Here is a 17,659-nt window from a genome sequence, read left to right on the forward strand (position 1 = left end):
ATTACATAGTAAAACTGGCTTTTAAGTTTAAGGGTTTACTTTTATTTTTGCATTCCATAAGATATATTTTGGCCTAATGGAGGAAGAACTATAGATACATGCCTGAACATAGGGCAACTCTTCACAATTGTGGACAAGAGTTCACACCCAGAAAGTTATGTTAAGAGTTTGTTAAGAGATGGTGGTGAAAGGGATATTGATCGCAGCTTATATACAGGTAACTTTACTTACTGGATTGTGCACCAAGACATTGGACCCAGTTCTTATTTATAAGGGTCCTTTACATTGCTGTGGTAGTTAGTGGGATGTGAAAATGACTAATTATATTCATTTTATTAATTTTATTCTGCATCTAACAGTCTATTTTGATGCAGATAAGCATAAATGACCCCACTGCTAAATGAAATAGCTAAAGAAAACCATAACAAAGCAAACTTTCAAAGCAGGAACAGAATTCACTAGCTAAATCTCTCTCTTCTTTTTGACTGTACAAAGTGTGCTTGTCACATTGCTCACGCTATGAGGTACAAGCTTCCCAGATTGTCTGTTTCTCCGGAACTTCAGTCTCTTGAAGGAATCCAGGTCTCTGTGTGTACTCATGATAAGTCGGCTAGGAAGAACAAAACAACCCAACCACACCACAGTGGGTTCCATGTTAGCAAGGCACTTCTTAAAGTAAGCTGCAGAAATAAAATTATAGACTGCAACCCCTTGCAGAACAATTCAGTCACTGTTACCTAAAGAAGCAGGTTCCAACAATTATTTTTTGCTCCAGAACAAATGCAAGGAATTTGATTCAAAGAGCTGAAATAATTCAAGGTAGCTGAAAGGGTTCATGTGCCATGTTCTCCAGTTCTCAGTCTAAGAGCTGTAGCAGGCTGGAAAAGTGATTGGGAGGGGGAAATAACCTCGGCTCCTAGCAGCACTCACAAGAGGCAACCTCCGGTCAGCCCTCAGCAAGGCTGGCACTTTAATGAAGCAAGTCAGATCTGGTGCCTGAGGCAAAAAAATTTGCCTCAGGCAGCAGATCTGACCCCTGTCATTACTCTGGTGCAATCGCCATGGGGGGGGGGGGGTTAGCAGCAAGTATGGGCACAGAGGCATGGGCAGGGAGGAAATCCAGACCTGGAGGGGAGGGAGATTTATTATTTATACCACTATTTATATACCACTATAACAAATCAAGGCAGTGTAAACAATGATAAAACACAAAACATCATTTAAAACAGCACAAAACAATATCCTTAAATGACTGGCTAATCAAAATGTTTGAAGCAGCTGCATAGCCATGTTGGCATTTTAAAAATCTTCAAGGCATTCCTAAAAGTCATTTTAACCCAAAGGTTAAACACATGTGAAAATAAAATCTGAAATCAGTGGGACTTACACCCCAGTAGATGTCATTGGGATCTGGCATGTATCCCACTAATTGTGATAGGACTTGCAATTCAGTAAACCCTTAAAACAGTCCTGGGCCAGATGCCTCTAGGAAGATCACAAACAGGCATAAAAGGCAATAGCTTTCCCTCAGTGTTTGTCCTCAGCATCTGGCATTCAGGAGTATAAAACACATAGACATTCAATTTAACTACCATGCCTAATAGTGGTTGCTAGGCCAAACATGTCTTTTTGTCCTTAAATCAGGCACATTTAAGCTAAGAATGTTACACTATGATTCCTGTGGGAGCTATGTAATTGCTGTAGATGCTATGGCAGTGACCACATTATCTCAGGCCTTCAAGAACCTCATTTTTTATGAAGTATTGGATATGGTACAGAAATAAGTTCTTACTTGAGATTAGAGAGCTCTTTAATCAGTCCACAAACAACATCTGTTGCATCTTCTTGTTTGTATGGATCACAAATCCCCTCAGTCACCTCAATCCTGTTTTTTGGGGGGGGAAAGGAAAACAGAAGCAGGAGATCAGTGATATATATTTTTCTAGATTAAAAGTGTGAGTGTTTTCCAGGTGTCATGCCTTTTCAAACATCAAAGGATATTATCTTTGCTCCACTGACCCCTTGACCTAGGATTCCAATCCCATCCTACAAATAGCACATCTAACAAATGACGTATTAAATATTTATGTAGAATATAGGTTTTAATTATGGTTTTTTATTGCACTTTTTCTTAAAACTGCCTGCCCCAAGCTTTTGAGATGGAAATAAAAATCATCCACTTCCATTAGCTCTGGTGTTTCAGGTGTGTGTACACACTCATGCAAAGCCACATATGTAGGCCTAGTAAAACCAACTGGAATGCAAAATACAGTACCAAGAAAGCTCCTACTAGGAAATCCACCCACCTGTCACTATTTGGATAGATCAGATTAATGGCTGGGACTGGTGTTTTGATTCCACTTTGTTCTCCTACAGCACACTGATCACTTTCATCCTTGGAAGGGCTATGTGGATTATCCAGAAAAGATGTCTGAAGGGACAGAAATGCAGTTTAGCGATACAGGTATATTCTCTATGTAAAAAGCACCAGTGAAGGACTTGTTCAATCACAATCTCAACCAGGTAGGGAGAAATCTACAGCAATAATGTTAATAATTAATGTAATAATTGGGTTATTAGACACAGAGGTTTCAGAATGTTGATACATAGACATATCCACTAGTTAGCTTTTAGACTTAATGCAAATAATTTTTATCGTTTCTTTTGGCTAGAAGTGATGGATATAATTTTAAGAGAAGCCTCCTGCAAACGAGCAGAGATTGTAACCTGAGCTACTTTGGGGAGGGCAAGGGGACAGATCACTATTCTTCACCTACAGTGTGTTCTGCTGGCAAGCCCCTTTTCTCCCCACCACCACTGCTACTGCCGCTATCACCATTCTCCCTCAGCAAGAGGCCCGCAGCTGCTCTATGCACATAGTGAAGAATTTCCTCCCACATCCTTGTAAGACATAACATAAACAGAACTAAAATGAATGCGTAGAAATTAGAAGGAAACAGATGTTGGCATAACACTGGAAGAAACCTCCTAAGAGTAAGAGCTAGTTGACAGGAGAGCAGAATAACTAGGAAGATGGGGGACACTCCTTCACAGCAGGTATTTAAGCAGAGGTGGGATGCACAGGAGAGGTGGGCTCCTATAGTTGCATCCCCCATTGCGAACCTTGCATTAAGTAGAGGATTGGACCAGATGACCTCCAAAGTCCCTCCCAGCTCTATCCAGCTTTTTTAGTCCAGAGGAGCCACAAAGGCAAGTACAAACTATTTTAAAGAACTAGAATGGGAGCCACTGCTTCCATTGTTGCAGCTTCAGTTAATCTACAGAATCAGTACTAGTTACAATGGGTTTGTTAGATCTGGAAATGACCATTTTATATACTACTGTAATGGGTTCACAAATATTTTTACTGGGATGCACTTCAGTTGCTACAATTATTTTGCACTATAACACCATTCAAAATTATTCAAATTACAGTAAAATTGGAATCCACTGGTTTTTGTTAATGTTATGAGCTGCTTTAAGGACTCCGGCAAGGAAGTGGGATATAAATCTACTAATTAACTAAAAGTATGTAGTAGTGCAAGGCCAATTCCTTCATAAATTCATATGATGGGTACTGATACTTGCATTTATAAATGCAATCTTAAAAGGATTACTGGAGTGTTAAGGTCTTATCGATTCTGTTGTATAGTAACTGTCATATGAAGAAGTAAAACTATCACTTTCTAAATCTAGTCATTCATGGTCAACTCACCTTGTGTGGTGGAAATTCAAAGATGCCCAGTAGCTGACTGTTAGACAGAATTTCCATATCCAGAGAAAGGGAATCTGTGCAAGGAGAGCATGTTTGGGTCATAGTATCAAGGCCACTTGGTGCATTTCTGCTGCAACCTGTACCTAATACAAGGAGAGACTTCTGCATTTCGGAACCAGCATTCATTTCTCTACCAGGATCGCCCACCACCAGTGGTGCTGGAAGAACCTTGACTGTGGAGAGGCCATTTTCCTCATGGGCAGGTTTGTTCTTGTTGTCCTCACAGGTTACCATTTCTTCTTTTCCCTCCATGTAGATGTCAGCAGAAGAGTTTTCTGTTGGGTTTGTTTCTGCCTTGGCAGTCTCAGTCAAATTTTGCTGGGAAATGCCTGACAGCACTTCCCTAATTTCAGCTGGTTCCAAATCACATCTGCTCAATTCAGACTGTTTTGTATCAGACACCAGTCTCTCACTACCATTTTCCTGTAAAACTGGAACTTCTGGGTCAGGTGAGCCAGTGGGGCTTTTTGCTGGCCTTGCTTTCATTTCAGATTCTTTTTTATTCCTCCCTGTCTCTTCGCTGCAAATCACTGCTTGCACTGAGATTGTGCTGCTCTCAGGGTCAACATCCCCATCAGGCTGTGGCAAGAACATATCACTTGTTTCAAAAACCTGCTCACATTTTGATTCAGAAATATCTGCTTTCTTTTCCAAGTAAGTACTCATAGATTGAATATCTAGAACGTCTTTCCTGGAAGTATTCTGGCCTTGTACACTGTTTTGCTCTGCAACTATGATCTCTTCCGTACAAGGGTTGCTTTGGCTTGCAGTTTTACTCATACCAATTTGCTCTACAGGTTCGCCACTTGACCACAGGTTCTGCTTGTCTGTTCCCTTTTCACTCATTGCAGAGCTGCACAAAGTGACTTGATGTTCTGAAATTTCAGTACTGCTGCAAATGACATTTTGCTCTTCAGTTTCCCCCCTTCTATATGAAAGGTCCTGGTCTGCTTTTTTGACATCAGTATCTCCGTCTCTAGATACATTGCTTGTATTTAGATGTTTGCCCTGTTCTCCAGGTGTGATAAATGATAGATCTGTCTCCAGTGGGAAATACGTTCTGTTGTTCTCCTTTTGGGTTTGGCTGAACATGCACTCAGTAAGACTTGCATCTTTACAACTTCTATTTTTGGTCCAGTTTGCTTCTTTTACATCATCTGAATTTGTGATATCATGGAAAACTTTATTTTTATCCATACACTTGTTTGAAGTATCAAGATGCTCTTCATGTGGTGTACTTTTAATATGGTCAGTGACACTGTCCTCTGCCAACATACTAATGCTCATCTCCTTAACAAACTGGCATTTAAATGGCTCTAGAGACAGACCATCTACATCCTTATTACCTGACACTTCCTTTTCACAGATACTTTCTTGTAAATTGGATGCTGTCCCTGTTCCTTGACAGGAATCAGCTAAGCCTGAGTTTGCACCACCATTGTTTATCCCTCCAATCTTGTCCTCATCTTGCATTTTAACATCCAGTCTTTTACTTAATTCTTCACAATGAATGATCAGTTGATCTCCAGCATCCTTCACTTTCGTCACCAATGAATCCGCTGCTTCTGGTGTCTCTGAAGAAGCAACAGTGTTCTCGACATAATTTTTTGCTGTGCTGGTAACATTTCTATCCATACAATCACCCTTTGAAGAAGTTGACAAAATTGTGTGTCAGTAGAAAAAAGTAGCACAAACATTTAGCATTTTCTGACTATGGCTACCAGTTCCCATTTAATAGTGCATTTCTATGTATTTAACCATCTATATGCTGCCCCTTCAGGTTGTGAGTTCCTTTACAATCTTTTTACAGCTTATAACAAGCGAGCAAACTTCCAGGTTTGCTTACAGTAATACTGAAACAATCAAAATAATAACAGCTGACATAATGAAAGGCATATTTAACAACAGAAAAGTCAGTTCAGGCAAAAAGTCTTAAGATATTTGTTTTTTAAGTATTTGCATGCTGCTGAAAAGACATTAGAGTACGTGTCAGGCAAGCCTCCCTGAGGAGAGCATTCCATAAGCAAGCTGACCCAATTGAGAAGGCCCTTTCTTCGGGGCCACTAGGTGGCGCATCGGAAGATGGCTGACAATAACATCTCTCCGACCCACACGAGGTAATTTGGAGGCTATGATGGGGGTAATTAGCCTCCTTAACCCCCCCAGGATTGTGGGGGGGGGGACGGCCCTTGCCTGCTGTGCCCTATACCACCCCCGAATTTGTGGGGGTGGGGGCACTAGGCACAAAGCCCTCCTGTGGGATTCCGGCACTCCTGGACGCCGTCCCTGATTCGCGCTGCTAGTTGCAAGCATCTTCAAAAGAAACAATTTGGACGAGATAAATTGCACATGCTTCAAGGAAAAAGGGGAGTAAAGACTGCTGACAGAAGAGATCTCTGATAACAAGACAAGAATAAAATATGAGAAGATACGTCAAGATATGGTACGACAAATGACTGAGGGGGGAGGGGGGGGAAACCTGCCTTCCTTTTTTTTATGTGATTAACAAGAATCCCCTCCCCTAATGAGTCAGAAACTAAGGACTTAAGCTGTGGATTTAAGGCTGTGTGGAGATAAACTTTCGAACCAAAGCAATGTTTCAAGATGAAGCTGGAAAGCTAAGAGTTTTGGAATGACGCAGTTAAAAATGCCGTCGCCATTTTGGGAGGCATTGTTGGAGCTCTTGGGTCTGGGAGGAGAAAGAGAGAAATAGAGTTGTTTACATATCGTGGATCAACTCCTCGGTGGGACTTAAGAGCGACAAATGCCAAATTTATGATGGAAAGAGCGATGCTATCTACGAAGGAGATATATGGAAACCATCTGGACTTAGTGGAGGAACGGGAAATCCACACAGGATTATTACTTTGCTTATCGGCTTAAGGAGACTAACAGAAGAGATCGTAAAGGAAAAATAGAAATTATATGAACAAGATATGATGTGGAAACACCAAGATAAGACTGGATAGAATTATGAACTTTGTCTGGACTGATTGGGACTGATTTGGACATTAACGCAGTAATAAGAAGATGATCTGAATCCCCCTTTGGATCTTGAAGTATGGGTTCCCCCAACAAAATTTAAAAATTTGGCTTTGTAATTTGGAATTTATGTGATGTGATTTAATTTGATGTGATTGGCCAGTTAATAAAAATTATTTAAAAAAAAAAAAAGAGAAGGCCCTTTCTTCATTTCCCCTTTGCTAACCTTACTGGAAGAACGGAGCAGGGACACTAAAGATTACCTAAGTATACAGACAACTTAATGTGTGAATATGCAGTTCTGCACAAGTTATCATCTTCCACCAAAGAATACTCTATTTTTATCTGCCCTTGGCCTACTAGTTTAAACAGTGAATTGTGGAGTATACACGGTGGAACTCTTTAAATTCCTAGATAGGATTGTGCTCCCTCTAAAGAAGCAACTTTGCAGTGTGGGGGTGCTGCTAGACCCACCTGTCTTGCCAAAGCTAGTGTCCTTAATATGTTTGAGAGTGTGCAGGTGCCTTAGCTGAAAGACAAACTAAAGATTTACAGATTATCTGAAAGGCATTTGTGATGAACAGATAACGTTTGTTGGTTTTCAAGAGACTGTGAAAAATAGAGGAATATTGTTAAAAAGAGAATAAAATGAGGGAAGGAGATATCTAAAGGCAATACTAAGTTAAGAAATGCGTTAATAATATAGATGTAAACGAAAGATCGGCAGAGGAACTGAGGGAAGTCAAAAAAAGAGATGAATGTGTGATAAAATGTGAATTGATTGTATAAAAATTGTTGGGTTTTTTTGGAAATGAATAAAAATATTATTAAAAAAACGTGAGTTTTTCATGGGGGGAGAAATTACTCAGTTAAAACTACGTATTTATTTATTTATGATCTGTCTCTTAGGGAATGTCACTTAGAATTATTATTATTATTTAAATCAAATATAAAAACCACAGTATATACAAATAAAACAGCACAGCTAACAGTATCCTTAAATAACATGTCAGTATATCTTGATTAAAACTAATCATTAAAAGCCCTCTGGAAATTATCAGCGTGCTTAATTTGAACTAGAAGAGTGCAGTTTGTCTTTAATTATCAGTACAAAAACGAAAGTGTTTTCCCCACGTCTAGCCATAAGGAAACACTTCTCTAAATCACAAGGGTATACATTACGTTATATAGATAAGGAGGAAGGGCTTGTTGTACCTTTTCTGTCCCAGTTGTTACAGCGCCTCCAAAATTTCCATGTTTTTCAGCCAATGTTTTTCTTGGCTTCGTAAACTTTGGTACCAGCTTTCCTCCCTATGACCAACAATAAGAGTAAGAATAAGAATAACAATAAGAGTATCCTATACTCTTCCTCTGCAATTTCCAAAATTAAGCAAAAAGGCATCAAGAGACTGGATTTATCAGGCTCAACAAAGATAATTATTTTTGACCTACTGAGACTGCCCTAAATTTCTGAGGATTTTGCACAGGAATAAAATTGGACAAAACCTCATCCTGAAAGGAAGGCATTGTGATCCAACAGGGGTTCCCACAGGCAAAAAACAATTTTCACTGATTTATTGCTCCTCTTGCAGCTCCTGGTGTCACCTTCCTTGCTGCTCTGGGAGGATTCCCAACCCTCCAAAGCAGATCTTAAGGGCACAGAGGGCTGCAGGAGGGAATTGTCAAATAGTATCTTCAAGGTACTCCATGGAAGTATCGTATCTGCAAGTGGCGTTCCACTCAGAGGAACTTAAGATTCAAATTATTAGAATTGTTGAACAAGTATTGGTACTAGTTTCACTCAAAATGAGAAGCACCAGAAGTTCAAGTTTACTTTACTGTCAACTAAAAGACGTTGTGAGCAACAAATAATTCCACAAAAGTGAAAGAACAACAGTAATTTACTATAACGATTAAAAGGCAAATACAATAAGTTCATAAGTATACCCCACATATAAGAAAAAAAATCCTGCACTGAAACAAGAAAAGAAAAATGATCCGAATTTACATGTGGAGATTTTAGCACCTAATGGAAAGTAAAGGGTCACCATCTTGACCTTAGCCTCAGGCAGCAAAATACCTTTGGCAATCTTGCACTTCTCCCAAAAGATCGGGGGCGGGGATCTCATTTTTTCCCCAGCTGGGCTTCAGCAGGGGACTTTCCTGGTGGCAGACATGCCACCTTGCCCCCACGACCGTGGGTGCCCAGGGCATGCCAACACCACCAAGAGGAATCTTGGGGGTACACCTCCATTTTAAATTTGTGGGTGCCCAGGCACCTGAGGGCCCGCATAGTTCACAGCTATACCTGGTGGGTTATACCTTGCTTTAATTAGCAGGTGCCAATTTCCTTTCCCACCCTGGGCATCAAGATGTCTTGGGCTGGCCCTAAGCGGTCCTACATCATTGTGTCCACATTTCCACAGGAAAACTCTGTCTTCCGGAGACCCACTACAGTGAAGCAGCAGTACCTCTTGGAGCCAAGCATGGCAGGAATAATCCCGCATGTGATTGCCCAGTTGCCGGCAGTCCAAGTTCCCTTTGTCTCAGAACTTTCCTGGTAGGGGGATTCCTCTCCACCCCCCTGCTGCTGCCACAACAGCCAAACTAACTGTTTAAAATATAAACACATATGTCAGGGGGTAAAACTAGGTTTTATTTCACCTGGGTCAAAGACCCAGTTGGCGTCCCCCCATGTGCATTTGCATACACACACACACACACACACACACAGAGAGAGAGAGAGAGAGAGAGAGAGGTTTTGAGCCTTAATGATGCCCCTCTGGAGGCTTCACCCAGGGCAAAAAAACCAGCTAGCCCCCCACAGCTATGGCTCTGCAAATATTTAATATAAAGGGAAGGAAGGAAGCTAGCTGTTGCCCAAAGGGAGTGCTTAGCTTAATGTTCTCCGCAAGGGAGTATACTGAGTGGTTTTTTCGAGGCAGGTAACTGTTGGCCAGGAGCCAGGACTCCTGAGTTCTCTTTGGACTAATAAAGAGGTGGGGTGGTGTTAGGAGTTCAGGGCGTTTCTTAATACCAGGTCAGACAACTTGTTCATCTAGCCCAGTATTGTCTACTCTGGCTGGAAGTGGCTATCCAGGGCAGAGGTCTTTGACATCTTCACCCATGACTACTCAGCGTTTTTAACTAGAGATGCTGGGGTTCAAACCTGGGGCCTTCTGTTCTCAGAGTATGTGCTCTACAACTCCACTAGGGGAAAATGTACAAGGGGCAACCCTTGGTCTTAATCTGCACGCAGCAATAAAGTTTATGAATTCAAAGGAAGGTTGTGTGGAATGACACAGGCTGCTCTTCTGGCTTCTGGCTATAACAGTTTTCAAGAAAAAGCTAGACAGACCATTGCTGAAGATGTATTTAGGTCAGGACTGAGCCAGCTGTGCAAGCAAAAGCATCTTGGCTTGTTGCCCTGCTTTCACTTCTCTCTGGCTTTGAGTGCCCACTGGTGGTTTGGGATTGCATTGTACTTCTCATTGTTTGAAATTCTAAGCAACTTTTCAAATCCTGATGCGGGCCTTAGCTATACATCAATCAGTCGCACACAAAATGTTCACCATCTGTACAAATTATTTTATGTGACTAAAGAGAGTGACTTTCATTTCGCTCACTGCCACCATAGTACTTGATCCAGCACTGGTAGGTTGATACACTGTACAAGCAGAGAATGTGGAAGAGCCTTGCCCTTTTCCCTAACTGCAGCAACTCTTCCTTGGATTTTTAAAAAAGCTTTTAAGATCATTTTCCTAGGTGTTTCAGCCATGACAAACAGAAGTATGCAATATAATCACTGCCAGTATACATTTTGAAAGGTGAAATGTTATACGCAGTAACAGCAGCGAGAATATTATTGGCCCAAAAATGGAAACAGGAACAATTACCGACGCTAGAAGAATGGAGAATGAAGCTGATGGATTATGCAGAATTGGATAAATTAACAGGGAAGATTAGATATCTACGAGACCATAAGTTCATCGAGGACTGGGGAAAATTTACAGATTATTTGGAATGCATATGTGATGAGCAAATAACGCTAGTGGGATTTCAAGAAGCTTTGTGAATGTTTGAGGAATATTGTAATAGAATAAAATAAGAGGGAGAGGGTATATAAAATGTAATATAAAATTAGGAAATGTGTAATTAAAAAATTGAATAATGGATGATGGTCAGAGAGGCTGAAGGAAGTCTAAAACAGAAAATATGTGATAAGTTGTGATTTGATATTATAAACATATGCTGGAAAATTAATAAAATTGAAAGGTGAAATGTTATTAGCTATTGTTCCAAACAGCACATGATCAGAAACAAACTCACAGATTCTTGCATTGCAGCCATGTGGATTAGCTCACATATTTTGAAGATCTTATGAGGGGGAAAGTCCATTTGGACTGTCTCATACAGTCTTTCGATGCATAAGGAAGCTGAAGGGACTATATGAAGGGTCTACACATGCGTAGAAATATATGCATGGAGGAGCAATAGGTGTATATATCTGTGTATGTTTGTGGTCTCTTCTTCTGGCAGTTGAATGCCCAGCTTGTAAGTTGGTAGAAGCTAGCCACTGCAATCCTGTGACATCACATTGAAAGAATGTGTAAGGAGGTTTAGTGAATCATCCTCTCTACACAGAGCAAACCTATGCACAGAGCAAACCAAAGAAGTAAGGCTATTGGGTTCAATGGGGTTTATTCCCTTGTAGCCTTAACAAACTGCCTGATACAATGCTTAGGATACATACAAGGTGTCGGTCAATTACCCAATATCTACCAGGTAAATCTTGCTGCATATCAGTCACATCTGATGTCCTCTCTTGCAAGGATACAGACTGCAAGGATTTGGATTTGATCAAGGATTTGGATTTGTTCAAGCAGTATGTCCACATAAGGAACACAAAGGAAATCTATTCAGCTATACTTTGTAAGTTTACTTTACCTAACCAAGAAATTACTAAAAGCTACCCTACAGTTAAATATACTGCTAATGTTACTTGAGACGGAATTTACCTGAGACAGAGGTACAGAAACCTTCATATTATCTTGCTCTTTCCTCTCAAATGAAGCCTTGCTGTTAAAAGACAAAAGATATATGTACATTCAAGTTTAGGAAAGGCAAATTAGTAATAGAAATACAGTAACTAGGAAATTCCAGTATGTTTGAAAATCCCAGGATGTTTATTCTATTTGCAAAATGCCCTCCAGAGCAAGACAAAACAAACATGCTCCATCTTCCATGTGACAGCCCTTAAGATATTTGGAAATGGCTATCATATCTCCTCTCAGTCGCCTCTTTTCCAGGCTAAACATACCCAGCTCCTTCAACCATTCCTCATAAGGTTTGGTTTCCAGACCACTGATCATCATGGTTGCTCTTCTCTGTACACCTTCTAGTTTGTCAATATCATTCTTAAACTGTGGTGCTCAGAACAGGACACAGTATTCCAGATGTGGTCTGACCAAGGCAGAATAGAGTGGTACTATTACTTCTCTTGTTTGGGACACTAGACTTCTGTTGATGCAGCTTAGAATAGCATGAGTTTTTTTTTTGCTGCTGCATCACACTGTTGACTCATGTTAAGCTTGTGGTCCACTAAGATCCCAAATCTTTTTCATATGTACTACTAGTAAGCCAGGTGTCCACTGTCTTATATTTGTACAGCTGGTTCTTCCTTCCTAAGCACAGAACCATACATTTGTCCCTATTAAAATTCATTTTGTTAGTTTGGGCTCAGCTCCCTAGTCTGTTAAGATTGTTTTGAATTCTGATTCTGTCTTCTGTGGCATTAGCTACCCCTCCCAGTTTGGTGTCATCTGCAAATTTGATGGGTACCCTCACAATTCCTTTGTTCAAGTCGTTTATAAATACATTTAACAACATGCTCAGGAAAGAACCCTGCTTTACCTCACTTGTCACTTTTTCCCAAGATGACGAGGAACCATTAAGAGCAGTTTGAGTTCGGTCAGTTAACCAGCTACAAATCCACATAACAGTTACCTCATTCAACCCACATTTTACCAGCTTCCTTACAAAAATATCATGGGGACTTTGTCAAAGAAAGGGATCCTAGAACTTGAAGGAAGATGGCATTAGATCATCTAATGAAGAGACTTTGCTGGGCGCTTATTAAATGGACATTATTCTCCTCCATTATTTTTTAAAACTGAAATCTTACCTGAAATCTAAACATGCAGGGCAGCTTGAAAGTTTGTTCGGTATTTTGTGATATTTTTGTTGGTTATCAAAAAGGTTTACATTACAGTGGTACCTCCAGTTACGAACTTAATTTGTTCCAGAGGTCCATTCTTAAGCCGAAACCGTTCTTAACATGAGGCGCGCTTTCGCTTATGGGGCCTCTTGCTGCTGCCGTGCCGCCGGCGCGCGACTTCAACTCGCATCCCAGGGCAAAGTATGCAACTAGGGGCTAAAAACATTGAAAAGTGGGAGCAGCCAGGCTGACTCATCTCACATAAAACACTTAGAAAGTTGCCTGCACATTTTGCTTTATAACTTTACTTCCAGGACAGTTAGAGACTTACTGTTTTACACACTGAAAGTACAGAATCTGAAGCCCTTTGCAGGAATGGGTCCTGGTGTAATTGCTCTAGTTGCATCATTATAATCTGACCATGTGAATTTGCATGCTTAATAAAACTTTTGTCCAGAAGCCTTACTTTAGAACAATCACAATTTAATCATATGAGCAGTCAGTTGTCTTTCTCTTATCAGTTGACACCCCCTTGATTTCTCTGTCCAGTCCAACCATGTTTCAATCATTTCATACTCTGCTTTGAATCAAACTTGATTACCTTGTATCCAGGTCTGTTGCCAAATTTTCTGTGTTCATGTTTGCTAGGCTATTTCTTTGACATTCTTGAATTGTTCCTGATACAATTACTTTTGTGGAAGAATTGTCCGAATGAAAATTCTGTACTGGCATTTCTGGATCATTCCCTTCTGTAAGCTTCCTCCTAAGGCACTTGTTTGCTTTGGATAGGCCATGTTCCTTGTTCTCTTCTTTTATTTTGGGAAAAAAAATATTAATCAACCTTTTTGCAAAATAAATACAGCAATTGATATTGACTTTATAATAAAATACATTAATCACCTAAAGGAGAACACTTTTAAATCCTGTTAATTTCAATAGGCATTGATTTCAATGCACATGCTTTAAGTCTGCTACTGAATAACAAGGCTTAAATGTACTTAATGTAAGTGGATCTGCTTAATTTATTGAAGCACATGCTCTCATGACTTACTGTACACTGCAAACCTAGACATGCTTACTCAGGGGGGAAGAGGGATCTAGAAACATTTCTCCCATGAACTTCATTAAGTTAACTTAGCTTAGATTCCAAGTCAATGTGACAGCTTTTGGAATTGATATGCAAATGGTTACACGGGCTTACTCCCAGGTAAGCTTGCAAACTTTTCATAAGCAACAATCTACCTCATCATCTATGTATTATTGAACTGAGACCATGACACTTCTGTGCACATCCACAAATTGAGGATAAATTTAGGCCATGCACAGATTAGCATTTTGGGGGTGGGGAGTGATTTGCACAAAGGTAAAGACACACCTGAGCATCTGCCCAGAACAAAAAAGGCAGTTGAGGGCAGGGGAGTAGTGGCTGGGGGGAGGATCCAGAATACACAGAACTGAGTGTGCTAATTGTCATGTGCTATTTGTGTACACAGAAAATCAGATCTGCACAATCTGCTAGTGACATTAAACCCCGGTTTTGAAGCATCACAATATGGAAATGGTTTGAAAAAAATGGAGGAGGGAGAAGTCTTATATAAAGACAAAAAATAACAGTGTGATTCTATTACCTGGAATTTGTCCCTTCTTCCTTTTACTCATTTTAGTGGCTTGGTAGATCTAAAGGGAAATATCAGTTTAGGTCAATGTTTTCTATTAAAATAAAATATATTGCATTATTAGACGTTATATTGAAGGGGTACAGTTAGGGTTACCCCAGAAAGCCCTAAAAACTCTTTGTGAATTCCCCCCAGCCAGGCCCCGGCGTATGCATTTTAAAACTGCATTTTCCTCTAAGACAAAAAGCACGAGCTAAGCATTCGTCTTCTGTAACGAAAACGCTGTAACAAACCTAGAGCTGAGAACAGTAAAGCTTTTCGCTTCCCAGATCCAAGATAACCTTGTCCTGGTACATTGATTTGCAACATACTTCCGGGAGCAGAGCCAGAGAACGAAAAGCAACATTTCTATGTAAAATCTGTGAAAGGGGAGAGGGAAGGAGGGGGTTTGGAGAACAGGATAAAAACCTGATGTAAAATGCTTTTTGCTGCGGCCTGTCTTTTGTGAACTGAATCACACAGGTGCCTCTGCCCCCCCCCCAATAGCAGAATAAAACGCTCTTTCTCTGGATTAACCCCTTGGTGTCGTTTGGCTCCTTTTGTCTCTGCTCGGGTGCAACAATTTTTCCTACCCATGGATTAAAAAGGCTACAATATCATGGTGTATTTACAGCCAAAGTTAGTCATATGCTGTTCTGAGACATTTTCATGCATACTAAAGTCTAGTACAGTGGTACCTCAGGTTACATACGCTTCAGGTTACAGACTCCGCTAACCCAGAAATAGTACCTTGGGTTAAGAACTTTGCTTCAGGATGAGAACAGAAATCGTGCTCCGGCGGCGCGGCAGCAGCAGGAGGCCCCATTAGCTAAAGTGGTGCTTCAGGTTAAGAGCAGTTTCAGTTTAAGAATGGACCTCCGGAACGAATTAAGTACTTAACCCGAGGTACCACTGTATGTGATAGAAAGTTTAACTCTTCAAGAGTCACGTTACCATACAGGCTGTTTTTTCAGAATCCCTTAGTAATTATAAGCTGGCTGTGATAATCAAAAACTCGCCCTGTCAGATGAAAGTATTGAGTTAGCAAATTTTGGGGGCTCTTCCAGATGATGCTTTTGTTATGCACTCACTGTGTCTTATTTGCTAATTGTTCTGAAATCGCTCCTGTTATTCTTTGCATGGAGGCCCTCACTGTCCATCAAGTCACAAATTAGAAGATCTTAAAATAAAAAAATTGAGGCATGGGCCAAGCACCCATTTGCCCCACCGTGAGTACAGGGCTGCCTGCACTACTCTTAGTTCAGTGGACTCTACGTCTCAACAGTATCTTACTGCGTTATCATTAAATGGACAATTAAAGCCATTTGTCAGGAATCAGTTCTAAAACGTTGAATCCCATGCAGAGCAAAGCCGCCATTGTTTTGCATTGCTTCTCTTCAACACCATGTAATAAATAGTGCAGGAGATTCAGTCACAAGTCGACCTTTAGCTTCAAATGAAAGACCTTCCCCTCTTCTCCCAAAAAAATATTTCTGTGAACAGAAAGCATAACCAGCAATGATACAACTGTTTAAAAAATATTGAATATGATGGGGATAATCAGATCCAGACTGAGATGTTGGGTTTTAATCCCCGCCCTGCATAATCAATCACATTATTTGAATGGGAATGCCCATCAACCCTAACCCTATCAAATATTTTATTTTGGGGAGCCCCTAGGAGTTGGGTCCTATGATATGCAACGTTGATGGGCCCTAGGTTGCTTAGCTGAAGGGAAAATATTGTTAAGCCAAGGGGGCTGAAGCATTCAAAAACAGAAATTTTTAATGCAACCAGCCGTAACGTTATTGCTTTGTGCTGTCGATGTTTGCTGTATCCATAAAACAAAAGTCATGAGGGGAAAAATACAACTAAATACAAAAGCGCGCCAAGAGAGGAACTCAAAGGAGCACCTGCTTTTTGAGCAGCGCAAAAAGCGAGGGATGGCAACTCCCTAACGACTTTTCCCGCCAATTCTCCTCCCCACTCCTCGCCCTCGCCCCCACCCCACCATCGATTTCCCTAGAGCTAGGAAAAAGGGTAGAAGAACGAACACCTCTTGGTTTCGGGTGTTATTCGGGGACCCTATTCCAAGGGTGGCAAAACACACAACCACAAACAGCTAAGAGCAAGTTTATCCTGTCGCTGTATCTTTCAGTGTTCGTTGCACACCGCTCTCCTTCTCTGCCTTACCGCCCAGCTTGCCTGCTACATGGAGAAAAAGCGACGCGTGGCCAAAAGTGCAGGTTTGGTGAAAGGAACTATCCTTCAGCCTCAGCCTGCCCAGCTGCAGTGGGGGGGGGGAAATAAATAGGGGCTATGCCGGGCTATGCAGTGCGGCTGCAACGTCTCTCAGCCGGCCTCCCCGCTCCGATTTCCAACCGGAGTGCGATAAAAAGGAGGCAGCGATGCCTCCGGCTGCCAGTTGCTGGGAATCAGGAACGGGAGAAACAGAGCTGCTCCTGCGCTCAGGTTCTGCGCACGGGCTTCCCCGTGGCTGGCCACTGTGGGGACAGGATCCTGGGCTTGATGCTGAGCCCTTTGGCCTGATCCAGCAGCCGGGCTCTCCTGATAATATTATATGCTCGAATCCTGCTCGCGGGCTTCCCCCCAAGGGGCATCTGGTTGGCCACTGTAAATAACTAGGTGGGCACGATCCAGCAGCCGGACTCCTCTTACGTTCTTAGGGCATCTGCAGAAGTGTGCATGCCCACGAAAGCTCATACCAATAACAGACTTAGCTGGTCTCTAAGGTGCTACTGGAAGGATTTTTTTTATTTTGTTCTTAGGGCAGTTTTCCCCGCCCAGTGCAGGAAGCACTTGCGAAGCAATATTGTACTTTTTTTATTTATTAAAAAAAGTTACTAACTAAACACAGTAAAATACGGCTTGCATTGGGGTTGGGGAGGCACAATGTTCTGCCTTTTGTTCCAAATTTTGCCCTGCCAGGCTTCAGCAACTGACATCGCCACGCTTCCCTCCACGATCTCTGTCTGCGGACTGGGAAGGGAAAAGCCTGCCGTAAAGCCC

At 41.3% G+C, this 17,659-nt stretch overlaps 1 protein-coding gene across 10 annotated transcripts; it reads right to left on the bottom strand.

Moving 5' to 3' along the window:
* Positions 1-26: 26 nt before the first annotated feature.
* BRME1 (break repair meiotic recombinase recruitment factor 1) lies at positions 27-17,632 on the bottom strand (the record flags this gene model as incomplete). Of its 10 annotated transcripts, none has more annotated exons than XR_014542988.1 (9): positions 27-989; positions 1,047-1,885; positions 2,307-2,431; positions 3,716-5,419; positions 7,973-8,068; positions 11,776-11,836; positions 13,576-13,783; positions 14,603-14,651; positions 16,686-16,783. XR_014542988.1 is itself a non-coding variant. In XM_083593122.1 (9 exons), 8 exons carry the CDS (start codon positions 14,631-14,633, stop codon positions 463-465), a joined length of 2,394 nt encoding a protein of 797 aa, XP_083449248.1. In that variant the 3' UTR covers positions 27-462. The 10 variants fall into 10 exon arrangements, 9 of the variants coding, with proteins under 9 accessions (XP_083449248.1, XP_083449245.1, XP_083449242.1 ...); XM_083593122.1 differs by lacking the exon at positions 16,686-16,783 and adding an exon at positions 17,499-17,632 and having other exon boundaries at positions 27-610; positions 1,793-1,885; positions 3,716-5,347; XM_083593119.1 differs by lacking the exon at positions 16,686-16,783 and adding an exon at positions 17,499-17,632 and having other exon boundaries at positions 27-610; positions 1,793-1,885.
* Positions 17,633-17,659: the final 27 nt, after the last annotated feature.

Source organism: Podarcis filfolensis (genome assembly GCF_964270895.1).
Source record: "Podarcis filfolensis genome assembly, chromosome: 17".
Classification (NCBI taxonomy): Eukaryota; Metazoa; Chordata; class Lepidosauria; order Squamata; family Lacertidae; genus Podarcis; species Podarcis filfolensis.